Source organism: Heterodontus francisci, chromosome 12, assembly GCF_036365525.1.
Source record: "Heterodontus francisci isolate sHetFra1 chromosome 12, sHetFra1.hap1, whole genome shotgun sequence".
Classification (NCBI taxonomy): Eukaryota; Metazoa; Chordata; class Chondrichthyes; order Heterodontiformes; family Heterodontidae; genus Heterodontus; species Heterodontus francisci.
The window spans coordinates 109,069,956-109,082,642 of NC_090382.1; the positions used below are offsets into that span (position 1 = coordinate 109,069,956).

At 45.7% G+C, this 12,687-nt stretch overlaps 1 protein-coding gene across 1 annotated transcript in view; it reads right to left on the reverse strand.

Annotated features, from left to right (window-relative positions):
• The window catches only part of apbb3 (amyloid beta (A4) precursor protein-binding, family B, member 3), a 122,785-nt gene that overhangs the window by 19,229 nt on the left and 90,869 nt on the right, over positions 1 to 12,687 (reverse strand). Inside the window, exons 11-12 of the mRNA XM_068043110.1 lie at positions 7,123 to 7,237; positions 5,134 to 5,221 (exon numbers count right to left, since the gene is read on the reverse strand). Coding sequence (XP_067899211.1) covers positions 5,134 to 5,221; positions 7,123 to 7,237 — 203 coding nt within the window. The remainder of the gene's footprint in view (positions 1 to 5,133; positions 5,222 to 7,122; positions 7,238 to 12,687) is intronic.

Consider the following 12,687-nt stretch of genomic DNA (forward strand, 5'->3'; position numbering starts at 1 on the left):
AACCCCTCCGCACCGACTGGATTGGCAGGGAGGGCATTTCCGAGAGGCAGCTCGGGATGTGCGGGACCAGCTCCCGAGGAGGGTTTCGGAGCCTGGGTCCGATGAGCAGATCTGGCTGAGCGGGGGTCAGTTCGGCAGAGCGCTCCCGAGCCCCCTCGTCACCCACAGTGAGGGGCGTCCCGGGGGCTTTGGCTATTCCTCCACCTGTCGGTCCGTCCCCGGAGCCGGCTGCCCAGACAGCTGAGGCACTCTCCTCCGCCGGCGGGGGAGCGCCCTGACTGGAGGCGACCGTGTTCCAGACTCTGAACAGATCCCGGTAAAAGACAGGCAACTCCCTCAGAGAGGCGCTGTTAATTTTCTCCACCGGGAGCTCCGTGTCGTCTTGAAGGCAGTGACCCTGGCGGAAAAAATACGTCGCCAGCGCACACCATCTGAGAGGACGCTCGACGTACAGGTATCTCTGCAGGGTCCGAAGGCAGACGCATACCTGCGACTGGCCGCCCTCCTCGATCAGGAGACTCAGGACTGTGGCAGAGACCCAATGTTTCCTCTTGCCCCAGAAGAAATCGACCAGCTTCTTCTGGATCTTGCTGGCGAATGCAGGGGGCAGGGCCAAAGTGACCAATCGGTACCACAGCATTGAGGCCACCAGTTGGTTTATGACCAGCGCTTGGCCCCTGTAGGGAAGAACTTGGAGCAGTCCTGTCCAGCGCCCCAGCTGAGTGGTGACTTTTGCCTCCAACTCCTGCCAGTTTGCCGGCCAGGCTTCCTCAGTGGGGCTAAGGTGGACTCCCAGATAGAGGAGGTGCATGGTGCTCCACGCAAAAGCTGTTAACTCCTCCGGTAGGGAGTCCACCCACCACTGACCCACCAGGAGTCTGGAACATTTCTCCCAATTGTTCCTTGCGGAGGACGCGACAGAAAAGGTCTGCTGGCAGTCGCGCATCCTCCGCAAGTCAACGGGATCTGTGACCGCGAGAAGAACGTCATCGGCATAAGCCAAGAGGATGACCCGCATGACTGGCCCACGCACAGCCAAACCCGTCAACCTCCTGCAAAGCAAGCACAGGAACGGCTCCATGCAGATGGTGTACAATTGAGTGATGGTGATGTCTGGGACATGTGTCTGTAAGGTATGATTCAGTGAGTATGACTGTCAGGCTGTTGCTTGACTAGTCTGTGGGACAACTCTCCCAACTTTGGCACAAGCCCCCAGATGTTAGTAAGGAGGACTTTGCAGGGTTAACAAGGCTGGGTTTGTCATTCTCATTTCCTGTGCCTAGGTTGATACTGGGTGGTCCATCCAGTTTCATTCCTTATTGACTTTGTAGCAGTTAGATACAACTGATTGGCTTGTTAGGCCGTTTCAGAGGGCATGTAAGAGTCAACTACATTGTTGTGGGTCTGGAGTCACAAGTTGGCCAGCAGGTTTCTTTTCCTAAAGGTCATTAGTGAGCCAGATGGGCTTTTACAACAATCAACAATGGTTTCACGATCATCATTAGACTAGCTTTTTAGTTCCAGATTTTTAATAATTGAATTCAAATTCCATTTTCTGCCGTGATGAGATTCGAACCCATGTCCCCAGGGCAATACCCTGGGTCTTTGGGTTACTAGTCCAGTGACAATACCACTACACCACTACTTTATTTTTTTGAGGGAAAGTTCTGTATAAATATTCTCTGATCCCCAAAGTAGCACTCTAGAATATTCATCCTTCCGCATGTTTCTACTATTTCCCGCCAGCCCTTTTCTTTCACCCCTCCATACATTCCCTCCTTACTATAAGCATTGTCCCAGCAGCACAGGAACCATTGTGTCCCATGCAGTATTTGATCATTGTGGGCATTATTTGTCTCTATATCTTGGAAACTGATTTCCAAACAGAGAATCCCCAATTTCCATCGCTCCACCATTGGTGACCCTGCCTTCAGCCGCCTGGGCCCCAAGCTCTGGAATTCCCTCCCTAAACCTCTCCTCCTCTCCATTAATCTCTCCTCCTTTAAGATGTTCCATCAAACCCATCTCTTTGAACAAGCTTTAGTCATCTTTCTTTGTATCTCCTGATATGGTTTGATGTCAAATTGTGTTTGATAACTCTCATGGAAAGCCCCTTGGTTAAGGTGCTACATAAAATACAAGTTGTTTTTGTTGGTATTATCTATCCAGCAGCTGCTGCTTGTGTCTCTTCTACATCCATTGCTCTGTGATAAAGAAACTTTCTTCCTATCTCCTGTCCACTTGAGCTTGTTGATTTTCAAACTGCAAGTGAATTCTGTAGTCGTACAACTCTCTGGGTGAAGAAATTTCTCCTGCCCTCTGCTCGAAATCTCTTACATTTAATCCTTTATCTATGACCTCTTGTTCTAGACCCCTCAACTACTGCAAACACTCTGCCTCTGCTTACTCTGTCCCATCCTATCATAATTTTAAACACTTCTGATCATATCGCCCCCTTAATTTGCATTGTTCTGACAGTGGGAAGTGGAACCAATTGGATAGCTGCTTCAAAGAGCAAGCACAGGCAGGATGGGCTGAATGGCCTTCTTCATTGCTGTATGATTCTATGATGCATTCACACTACAACTAAACAAAGTTGCTCCCCAATGCACCAATGGTGCAGTTATATCATAAATACAGCCTGAATCCAGAGTCTTCCTTAACTTCATTATAACCTGACTTCATGCCTTCACACTTTTTATTTATTTATTTAGAGATACAGCACTGAAACAGGCCCTTCGGCCCACCGAGTCTGTGTCGACCAACAACCACCCATTTATACTAAACCAACATTAATCCCATATTCCCTACCACATCCCCACCATTCTCCTACCTACACTAGAGGAAATTCATAATGGCCAATTTACCTATCAACCTGCAAGTCTTTGGCTGTGGGAGGAAACCGGAGCACCCGGCGGAAACCCACGCAGTCGCAGAGAGAACTTGCAAACTCCGCAGAGGCAGTACCTAGAACTGAACCCAGGTCACTGGAGCTGTGAGGCTGCAGTGCTAACCACTGTACCACTGTGCCACCCTAGAATCTACCTCCGCCACACTCTCAGGCAGTGCGTTGCAGATCCTAACCACTCGCTGCATAGAAAAGTATTTCCTCATGTCGTCATTGGTTCTTTTGCCAATCACCATAAATTGGTGTCCTCTGGTTCTTGACCCTTCCACCAATGGGAACAGTTTCTCTCTATCTACTCTGTCCAGCCCCCTCATGATTTTGAACACCTCTATCAAATCTCCTCTCAACTTTCTCTTAAAGGACAACACCCCCAGCTTCTCTAATCTAAACAGGTAACTGAAGTGGCTCATCCATGGAACCATTTTCATACATTTACATTAACATGAACCATACAGACTGAGAAATACTTTCTAAAGAACAATTGGGACCAAGCAGATGTAATTAGCTCTAACAAAAGAATCTGCCTATCAAGTTTATATATGAGCCAATCCCTTAAAATGTTGGTATTTAAATTTAATGCCGTAGTGTTTAGAACATGGGAACTGGAGTAGGCCATTTAGCCCCTCAACCCTGTTCCTGGCTGATTTGTATCTTAACTCTTATCTACCAGACTTGGTTCTGTAATCCTTAATACTGATGAGAATCTCGACTTGATTTACATTGTACATAATTACCATTGTTGCAAAGCCAAAGCACCAAATAATTGGGGCTTTTACAGACAGAACAACACAGATTATGGGGTGATATGATAGGAGTGTTTAAAAGAAGGAAACAATGGGACAGAGTATATAGAAGCAGAATGTTTCCAGGGCTATAAAATGAAAGGCCATAGATACAGGATTAAATGTAAGAGATTTAGAACAAAGTGCAAGTCAAACTTGCAGAGTGTGAGACTGTGGAATTCACTTCCAGGGTTCACGGTTGAAGCTGAAATGTAAGTCAACATTCAAGATTAGATTGAAAATATGGATGAGGCAATAAGGATTGAAGCAAAATGGGAACAGACAGTGTAAATGTGATTTGGTGTCATAGAGGGCGAAAGCCAACAGGGACTGGATGGGCCACAAATACCTGTTTCCATGTTTATTACTATTTATTTCTAAACTTGTGCGAATGCACATTAAAGATTTGGATTATGTTAGTTCTTCATCTCTTCTGCAGTCAAAACGAGCTCAACTCTCTTAATGTTGCTTGTTTGACTCTGGTCTCCGCCTGGTCTAGTGGGGGAGCGTGGTCAAGAGATGGTCTCCAACTTGCTTTGTTGCACATTTAAATCCCAGGCACTAAATAGGGTCTCCAGTCCCATTGTTTGAAGAAGAACAACCATTGTCCACTGCATTGAATGCAAGACTTTGTGTCAGCATAACGTGGCATGTTTGGCAGGGGAGATGGTATAGAAATTGGAACAACTTGTCCTATTCTATAGGACTATAGGGTAAATTCCATAAGTGTTTCCCACCCAGGAGCAAAGCTCAAAACGAGCTCTGGTCAGAGATTAGACAACAACATAACATTGATTCTCCGGCCTGTGCTCCCCTTGATTGCTCTTGTAAGAAACTCGGTTCCTCACATCATGCTACCACCTACCCCATGGAAGAAGCATGGCTGAGGCAGGGTATAGAGATCATTAGTGAATATTAGGAAGAACAGGGACCTCTAGGGGTCTTCACTCCCTTTCACTGCCCAATTTGCACCATTACTAATGATGGCTATCCTATCATTTCCTATCAGCTTACCAACAGACTATCCAAATTACTTCATCTTGGATCTCAGGAACTTTTCCTTTAGTCTTAAGTCTTGTGGAGGGCCTTTATCAAATCCTTCTTAAAAATTAAGATTGTATATTAGCCATTAACCTACCAGCTTCTTTTGGTACCTGCTGATAAGGTAGCTGACTCAAAACCCCTTGAAAAAGACCTAGTGAGGACCAAAGGACAAGGGTATAGGGTGTCTCACTGTGTTCAGACTAGATTGCCAACTGTCCTTTCTCAAGGCCCAAACCAGACAAGTGATGGGGAATGTACAGAGTAAGGGGTGGGATCATGCCTTGAGTCCTGGGGCTTTGTTTTGTTGATGATGGCTAATACTAGACCTAGGTTTTGACCTTCCAACCCCTGTAAGCGAGCTCTGTTAAAGGAATGATTCATCATAAGGTTAAATGATACCTTGTAGAGGCAGGTCGACTGTAGACATGCCCTCTTCCACTCCCGAGGCATTCGTTGAGTCATTAGTCATTGCTCGTTCTGCCATGATCTGCAATGAGTTGGAGAAGGTTTAAGATTCCAAGACACAGTACAGATTTGGTCACCACACTGCTCGATTATTGAGTTTGTACTCTAGATTGAATGGGTGGGAGTGGTGGGTGGTGTAATTTTAACTTTGGGCAGTATCAGTTGAAGTGAATGGCTATGAAAATCGGGAGAGATGTATAACCCCCATTGTGTTTTTTCAGGCAGACACTGAGACTCCTCAACTGACTGTCACACTGAAAGATGGACTGATGTAGAGGTTACCTTAACAAGGTCCACACAATGCAATCTTCATCCTCCACTGTAATACAGAGAACACCCATGGTGAACTGCCTTTGAGTTAGAGAGGGGGTAAAGCAGGTAGGCTGGTTGTTCCTGATGATAATCCAGTGATTACATCTGCGAATGTGTGGAAATTGGAATTGGGATTGTCTGTAATGCCCCACAGTTGAACAGCCTATCAAATGCTCACAATGTAGATTCTCACAGGATAAATGACCGCTTCAATAATGATCTTTAATCGGTCCACATGGTCCTCACCTCTACTGCGCCTACTGAAGGTGGTCATGTAGATAGGAGACTCCACGAGAATGCCAAGAAAAAACTTGCATTTCTATAGCACCTTTCATGATCTTAGGATGGTCCAAAGTGCTTCACAGCCAAGTGTAGTCACTGTTGTGATGCAGGGAAATGCAACAGCCAAATTGGGTGCAGCAAGATCCCACAAACAGCAACGTGATCACTGTCCGGTTATATTAATTTCAGTGGGGTTGGTTTAGGGATAAATGTTAGCCAAGCCAACTCCCCTGCTCTTCCTGAAATCATGCTGTGGGATTACATCCATCTGACAGGGCAGACGGGACATTGGTTTGACAATGTACCAGCAAAATAGAACCTCTGACAGTGCAGCCCTCCCGCAGTATTGCGCTGGGAGCATCAGATGAACTTATGTGCTCAAATACTGGAGTACAGCTTAAACCCACAATCTTCTGACTTAGAGGTAAGAACATTACCACAGAGCCAAGACTGGCAGCTGACAGTAATGAAACACAACTATGGGCATGGTAACTTTTGTTTTATTTGTTCACAACATGTAAGCGTCACTGGCTTTTATTGCCCATCCCTAAATTGCCCTTGAGAAGGTGGTGGTGAGCTGCCTTCTTGAACTGTTGCAGTTCATGTGGTATAAGTACACCCACAGTGCTGTTAGAAAGGGAGTTCCAGGATTTTGGCCCAGCGACAGTGAAGGAACAGCGATATAGTTCCAAGTCAGGATGGTGCTTAGAGGTTAGAAGTGTTTAACTAACTAGTTGTGTTTAAAGCTTAGAGGGGAACTTGCAGGTGGCGGTGTTCCCATGCATCTGCTGTCCTAGTTCTTCTAGGTGGTAGAGGTAGCGTGCTTGGAAGGTGCTGTCTCAGGAACCTTGGTGAGTTGCTGCAGTGCATCTTGTAGATGGTACACACTGCAACCACTGTGCACCAGTGGTGGAGAGAGTGAATGTTGAAGGTGATGGATGGGGTGCCGATCAAGTGGGCTGCTTTGTCCTGGATGGTGTCGAGCTTCTTGAGTGTTGTTGGAGCCATACCTATCCAGGCAAGTGGAGAGTATTCCAATACGCTCCTTACTTGTGCCTCATAGGTTTAATACTTATGGTACTAGACTAGGAACCCAGTTGGTTCAAATCCCACCCATGGAAGTTATGTCATTGAATTCAATCAGCCTAATAATTTAAGAGTTGATCTACATGTGACTCCACTCCCATACTATGTGGGTTGACTGTCAATGCCCCCAGGATGTGCAATAAATGCTGCCTACAGAGAACAAATGGCAGGTGCAGTCATTATTGGGTTAAACAGAACAAAACCTGATGGAGGTGAGCTGGCCAAGTAATGAAGAGAACTTGCCTGGGAGCACATCTGATGAAGGGCAGTGGCGATGGCTTTTGCAGGTGTGTTGCAGTGAAAGACGTGGCACTTCAGCATGCAGGTGTCCTTGTCACTCGCTACAAAGGCAAAATCTCTACCCAAGGGAAAAGAAACAGATTCAACAGTGAACACGCCTAACAAACATCCCAAAGCTGCAGAAAACATTACAGCAGGCCACCTTTCCATCTATTGTTTGTCTGCCTACATATAGTCTGACTATACAACAACGACCTGCATTTATATAGCACCTTTAACATAGTAAAACATTATCGCAGACGCGATTATCAAACAAAATTTGTCACAGAGCCATAAAAAGTGGTATTAGGGAAAGTGGGAAAGTGACCATAAACTTGGTCAAAGGAGCAGGTTTTAAGGAGCTGCTTAAAAGAGGTAAGAGAGGCAGAGAGATTTAAGGAGGAAATTCCAGAACTTCGAAAGTCTATAACCTGTCTGTCTATAGTCTGTCTGCCCATACTGTCTGTCTATAGTCTGTCTACCCACACTGTCTGTCTATAGTCTGTCTACCTATGGTAAAGGGTCCCTTCAGCAGTGATCCAGTGGCACCACACTCACTGTGACCCACCCCCCCACCACAGTGGTGACTCTATTGGAGTATGTGAGGTGTGAGGGGTGGGGGAAGCATCTCATTAGCAGAGACTGGCAGGCACCAACATCACGACAGCATCATCTACCCCAAACTACCTGTAAATCCAGCCTCTGCTTCTCAGCCCAGGGAGAAGGGGGAATCTGTCTGACTGTCTATACTCTGTCTATAGTCAGTTTGTCTATCTGTAGTTAGTCTATTGGCACTTTACGTCTATAGCCCATTTGTCTGTCTATATCTATACTCCATCTATCTATAATCTATGGACAGTTTGTCTATAATTTGTCTTTCTATACTTTATGTCTAGTTAGCATCTATTTATCTCTGTTGGTCGATATCTATCTGCCCGTCTATCTAAGGGCTTGACTTTCAATCTGGGGTTGGGAACCTGATACCCCGATAATTTCCGGACCCCAACCCCATGTCACATCTGCGTTGCTCGCACAACACAATCTTCAAATTTGATGTTCTAATTGGGGCCAGCAGCGGGCTCAGAGCCTAATTAGCAGCGCCAGGCTCTGCCAGGAGGCAGGAACTGCCAGCTGAGCACAGTTGTCAAAGCTGGACTGCCAGTCATGACGGGGCCTGCTGCTGCCCTGCAGAAGGGAGGAGGCAGGACATCGGAGGCCCAGCAGCCTCACTGCGCAGAGAAGTGGCCAAATGGCCAACTAAAAGGTACTGCACCCGACCTCACACAAAAAACCCCCAGTGGCAAAACATTTTCCTCATTAAAAAAAATTACTTGATCGATCTCCACATTGCACCTGACAGCTGTGCACTAAGTGCACCAGGCTGGTCGGGTTTGGCAATTTGTGAAAATCACCTCCTGACCCCACCCCAGTCTGTTAACAAGCTCCTCAAGGAACTTAACAGGCCATTAATTGGAGATGAGCAGGTTCCTGGCTCCCCACCACCTCACCCTCTCTTTAAAATTACCATTGGGGGAGATGGTGGTGCAGTGGTAATGTCACTGAGCTAGTAATTCAGAGGCCCAGGCTAATGCCCTGGGGACATGAGTTCAACGCCCACCACGGCATCTGGTGGAATTTAAATTCAATGAATTAATAAGTTCAATTAATTAATAAAAAAATCTGGAATTTAAAAAAAAGCTAGTGTCAGTAATGGTGCCATGAAACTATTGTCAATTGTCATAAAAACCCATCTGGTTCACTAATGTCTTTTAGGGAAGGAAATCTGCCGTCCTTACCTGGTCTGGCCTACATATGATTCGAGACCCACAGCAATGTGGTTGACTCTTAAAATGCCCTCTGAAATTGCCTAGTAAGTCACTCATTGTCAAGGGCAACTAGAGATGGGCAACAAATGCTGGTCTTGCCAGCGATGGCCACATCCCATGAAAGAATAAAAAAAACATGTGTCCCGGACAATGACACACCATCCAGGAGCACTATGCAATATTTTCAAAGCGTGCCCACTCCCCTCCTCGCCCCCATGAGTGATTGAAAAATCCTGCCTATCTCTGTCTGGCTTTTGGTCAGCCTATCCAACTACCAGTGGGAAGCAACTCTGAGGGTTCTGATGTTTAGTTGCATTATGACTGTTTGGGACAGTTGATCTATCATATCTATCTTTCTGATATAGCATGTCTATCCTTACATATCTACCCATTCATCTATTTATCAGTCTGTCTATCTATGCATTTATCTACTTCTGACTCTATCTGTCAGGAGTGGTGCAGTGGTTAGCACTGCAGCCTCACAGCTCCAGCGACCTGGGTTCGATTCTGGGTACTGCCTGTGCGGAGTTTGAAAAGAGCGAGGAGAGACTTCATTAAAAAGAGAAGGGAGTGTGAGGAGAGGCTTCATTTCAAAAAGAGCAGTGAGAGGCTATCCTGTTTCTTATCTTCGATCTGATTCAGTTCAGTGGAATGAATTTGTTCAAGAAAATCAAGTGTGACATCACAGGCAAGCAGGTAACTGATTGGTTGGGAGAGTTTGGTGAGTATCTGGTAAGTGATTAAGGTCCATTCTAATCCTAATGTTTAAAATAGTAAAGGAACAAGTGGTGAGCTTAATAAAGTGTATAAAAATGGAAAATAAAATAATTAAGTAGTTAATTAAAACACATTAAGGATGGCAGGCAGGTGATGTGTCACAGCTGCAGCATGTGGGAGCTCCTGGATGCCAGTGTGATCCAGGGCGAACACGTCTGCAGTAAGTGCGGCTCAAAGAGCTTCGGCTCAGAGGAATTGAACTGGAGTCCGAGCTGCAGACACTGCGACACATCAGCGAGGGGGAAAGTTACCTGGACATTTTGTACCAGGAGGCGGCCACACCCCTTAGGATAGGGTCTTCTGATTTGGTCAGTGGTCAGGGACAGGGGAGTGTGGCTGCAGCTGAGGCAGGTAAGGGGACGCAGAGGGCAGGAGTGCAGGAGCCTCAGTCTTTACGATTGTCCAACAGGTTTGAGGTTCTTTCAGCTTGTTTGGATGAGAGTGGGGGCTGCAGGGTGGATGAGCAACCTGACCATGGCACAGGAAGCCATTCAAATGGAGGGAGAAAAAAGGAATGTCGTGGTAGAAGGGGACAATGTAGTTAGGGAGATTGACACTGTTCTCTGCAGCAAAGAGCGAGAGTCCAGACGATTGTGTTGCCCTCTCCACTTCCCTAGTTACTAGAATACCGGCCCCAGCACGGTTCAGGTGTAGACCGTCCCAATGGTACAGCTAGCACTTTCCCCAGTATTGGTGCCAGTGCCCCACAAACTGGAACCCACTTCTACCACACCAGTCTTTGAGCCGCGCATTCATTTCTCTAATCTTATTTGCCCTATGCCAATTTGCACATAGCTTCTCCCCACACTTTGAGGTTCTACTTCTTAATTTGGTGCCTAGTTCCTCTTTCATGCACTAGGACACCCAGATCCCTCTGCATCTCAGAGCTCTGCAACCTCTGACCATTCAGATAGTATGCTTCTTTTTTATTTTCCCGCTGCTTGAGACAACACGCCCATTCCAGCTATTAGTCTAGAAAACCTTCTCTAAACTGCTTCCAACACATTTATGTCCTTCCTTAAATAAGGAGACCAGTACTGTACACAGTACTCCAGATGAGGTCTCATCAATGCCCTGTATAACTGAAGCATAACCTCCCTATTTTTGTATTCAATTCTCCTCACAATAAAGGACAACATTCTATTAGCTTTCCTAATTACTTGCCGTACCTGCATACTAACCTATTGCTATCCATCCAGATCCCTCTGCATCTCAGAACTCTGCATTCTCTGACTATTTAGATAGTGTGCTTCTTTTTTATTCTTCCTGCTGCTTGAGCTTGAGCTCAGGATTTCCGAGCTTGAGGAGCAGCTGGAGTCACTGCGGAGCATCAGGGAGGATGAAAGTTTCCTGGATTGTACATTCCAGGAGGAGATTACCCCACAGGCAGTGAGAGTTCAGGATAGTGGATGGATGGCCATCCGGAATAGTAGGAAAAGGTAGGAGGTACAGGAGACATGGGGGTGTGTGCTACTCTCAAACCGATAATGAGCTTTGGAGACTGCTGGGAGTGACAACACCTTGAAGGAGTGCAGGCCAGGTTCCAATTCCCTGGTGATTGTAATTTTCTTGAGTTCCTCCCTCCCTTCCATTTCCTGATTTACAGCTATTTCTGGGATCCTACTTGTATCCTCTATAGTGAAGACCAATGCAAAATAGCTATTCAATTCATCTGCCATCTCCTTATTTTCAATTATTAATTCCCCAGACTCATTTTGTATAACTCTTCTTTTTAAGATATCTGTAGAAACTCTGTCTGTTTTTATACTTCTAGCTATCTTTCTTTCATACTCTAATTTTTCCCTTCTTATTAACCTTTCAGTCATTCTTTACTGTCTTTTATATTCTGTCCAATCTTCTGACCTGCCACCCATCTTTGTGCAAAGTTAAAAAGTAGGATCTTGACGGCAGTAATCTCTGAATTAATCCCAGTGTCGCCCTAGCGAGAGTAGAAATAGGAAGATAGGGAGGATCAATACATGACTTGAGGCATCGTGCAGGAGGGAGGGCTTCAGATTCTTGGGACATTGGGACTAGTTCTACGGCAGAGACACCTATTCAAAAGGAACAGATTGCATCTCAACAGGACTGGGACCAATGTCCTCACTGGGAGGTGCACTATTGTAGTTGGAGAGGGTTTAAATTAAATTGGCAGGGGACTGGGCACCAGGATATAGAAGTGGGGGAATGGGACTGATTGGATTGCTCCACAGAGAGCTGGCATGGACTCAATGGGCTGAATGGCCTCCTTCTGCACCATAATGACTCTATGTCTCTATCTTACTGTTTCTGTCTATCTACTGATGTATATCCATCTGTCTGGTAAGAATCCCCATGACCAATGGCTGGATCTCTCCTGGACCCCTGTTGACCAATCGCTTTTGGACTCAGCCCTTGCTGTCTCTGATTTTCTCTTCACAATGTACTAATAATATTCTGAGTAGTTAAGTTTGTAATTCTTTCAATTTCTTTGACAAATTTAGTCTAAATTGCTTTTGTAATGCAATCAAAAATACTTCAGTGAGATTTTTAGAGACTTTTAAGCCCTTAGTGGATGTAAAGTCATTTGTATTAGATCACAGAGACATTCTATGTCTGGTGTAGATTAAAAGCCATTTAGGTGAAATATAATATGATCATTGCCTCTGTCGAGCATTGTTTCCAGACAGCGAAAGGAGGCCGATGCAGATCAACCGACTGAATAGTTTCTGGACCATGATGACATGGCCCGGAATTTGCGATAGTAATGACAGAAAACTGTCAGCGTTCGCTAAAATTACTTCTCTGAAACTGACAGCAACATCTGGAATCTGCACTTGCGCAGTTAAACCCGGACATCCAGAAGTTTCTGTCAGTGATTCTACGCTTCACCATCGGGTGCACTGTTGATGTTCCCCCACAGCAATCAAGTAGAAATCAGTGGATT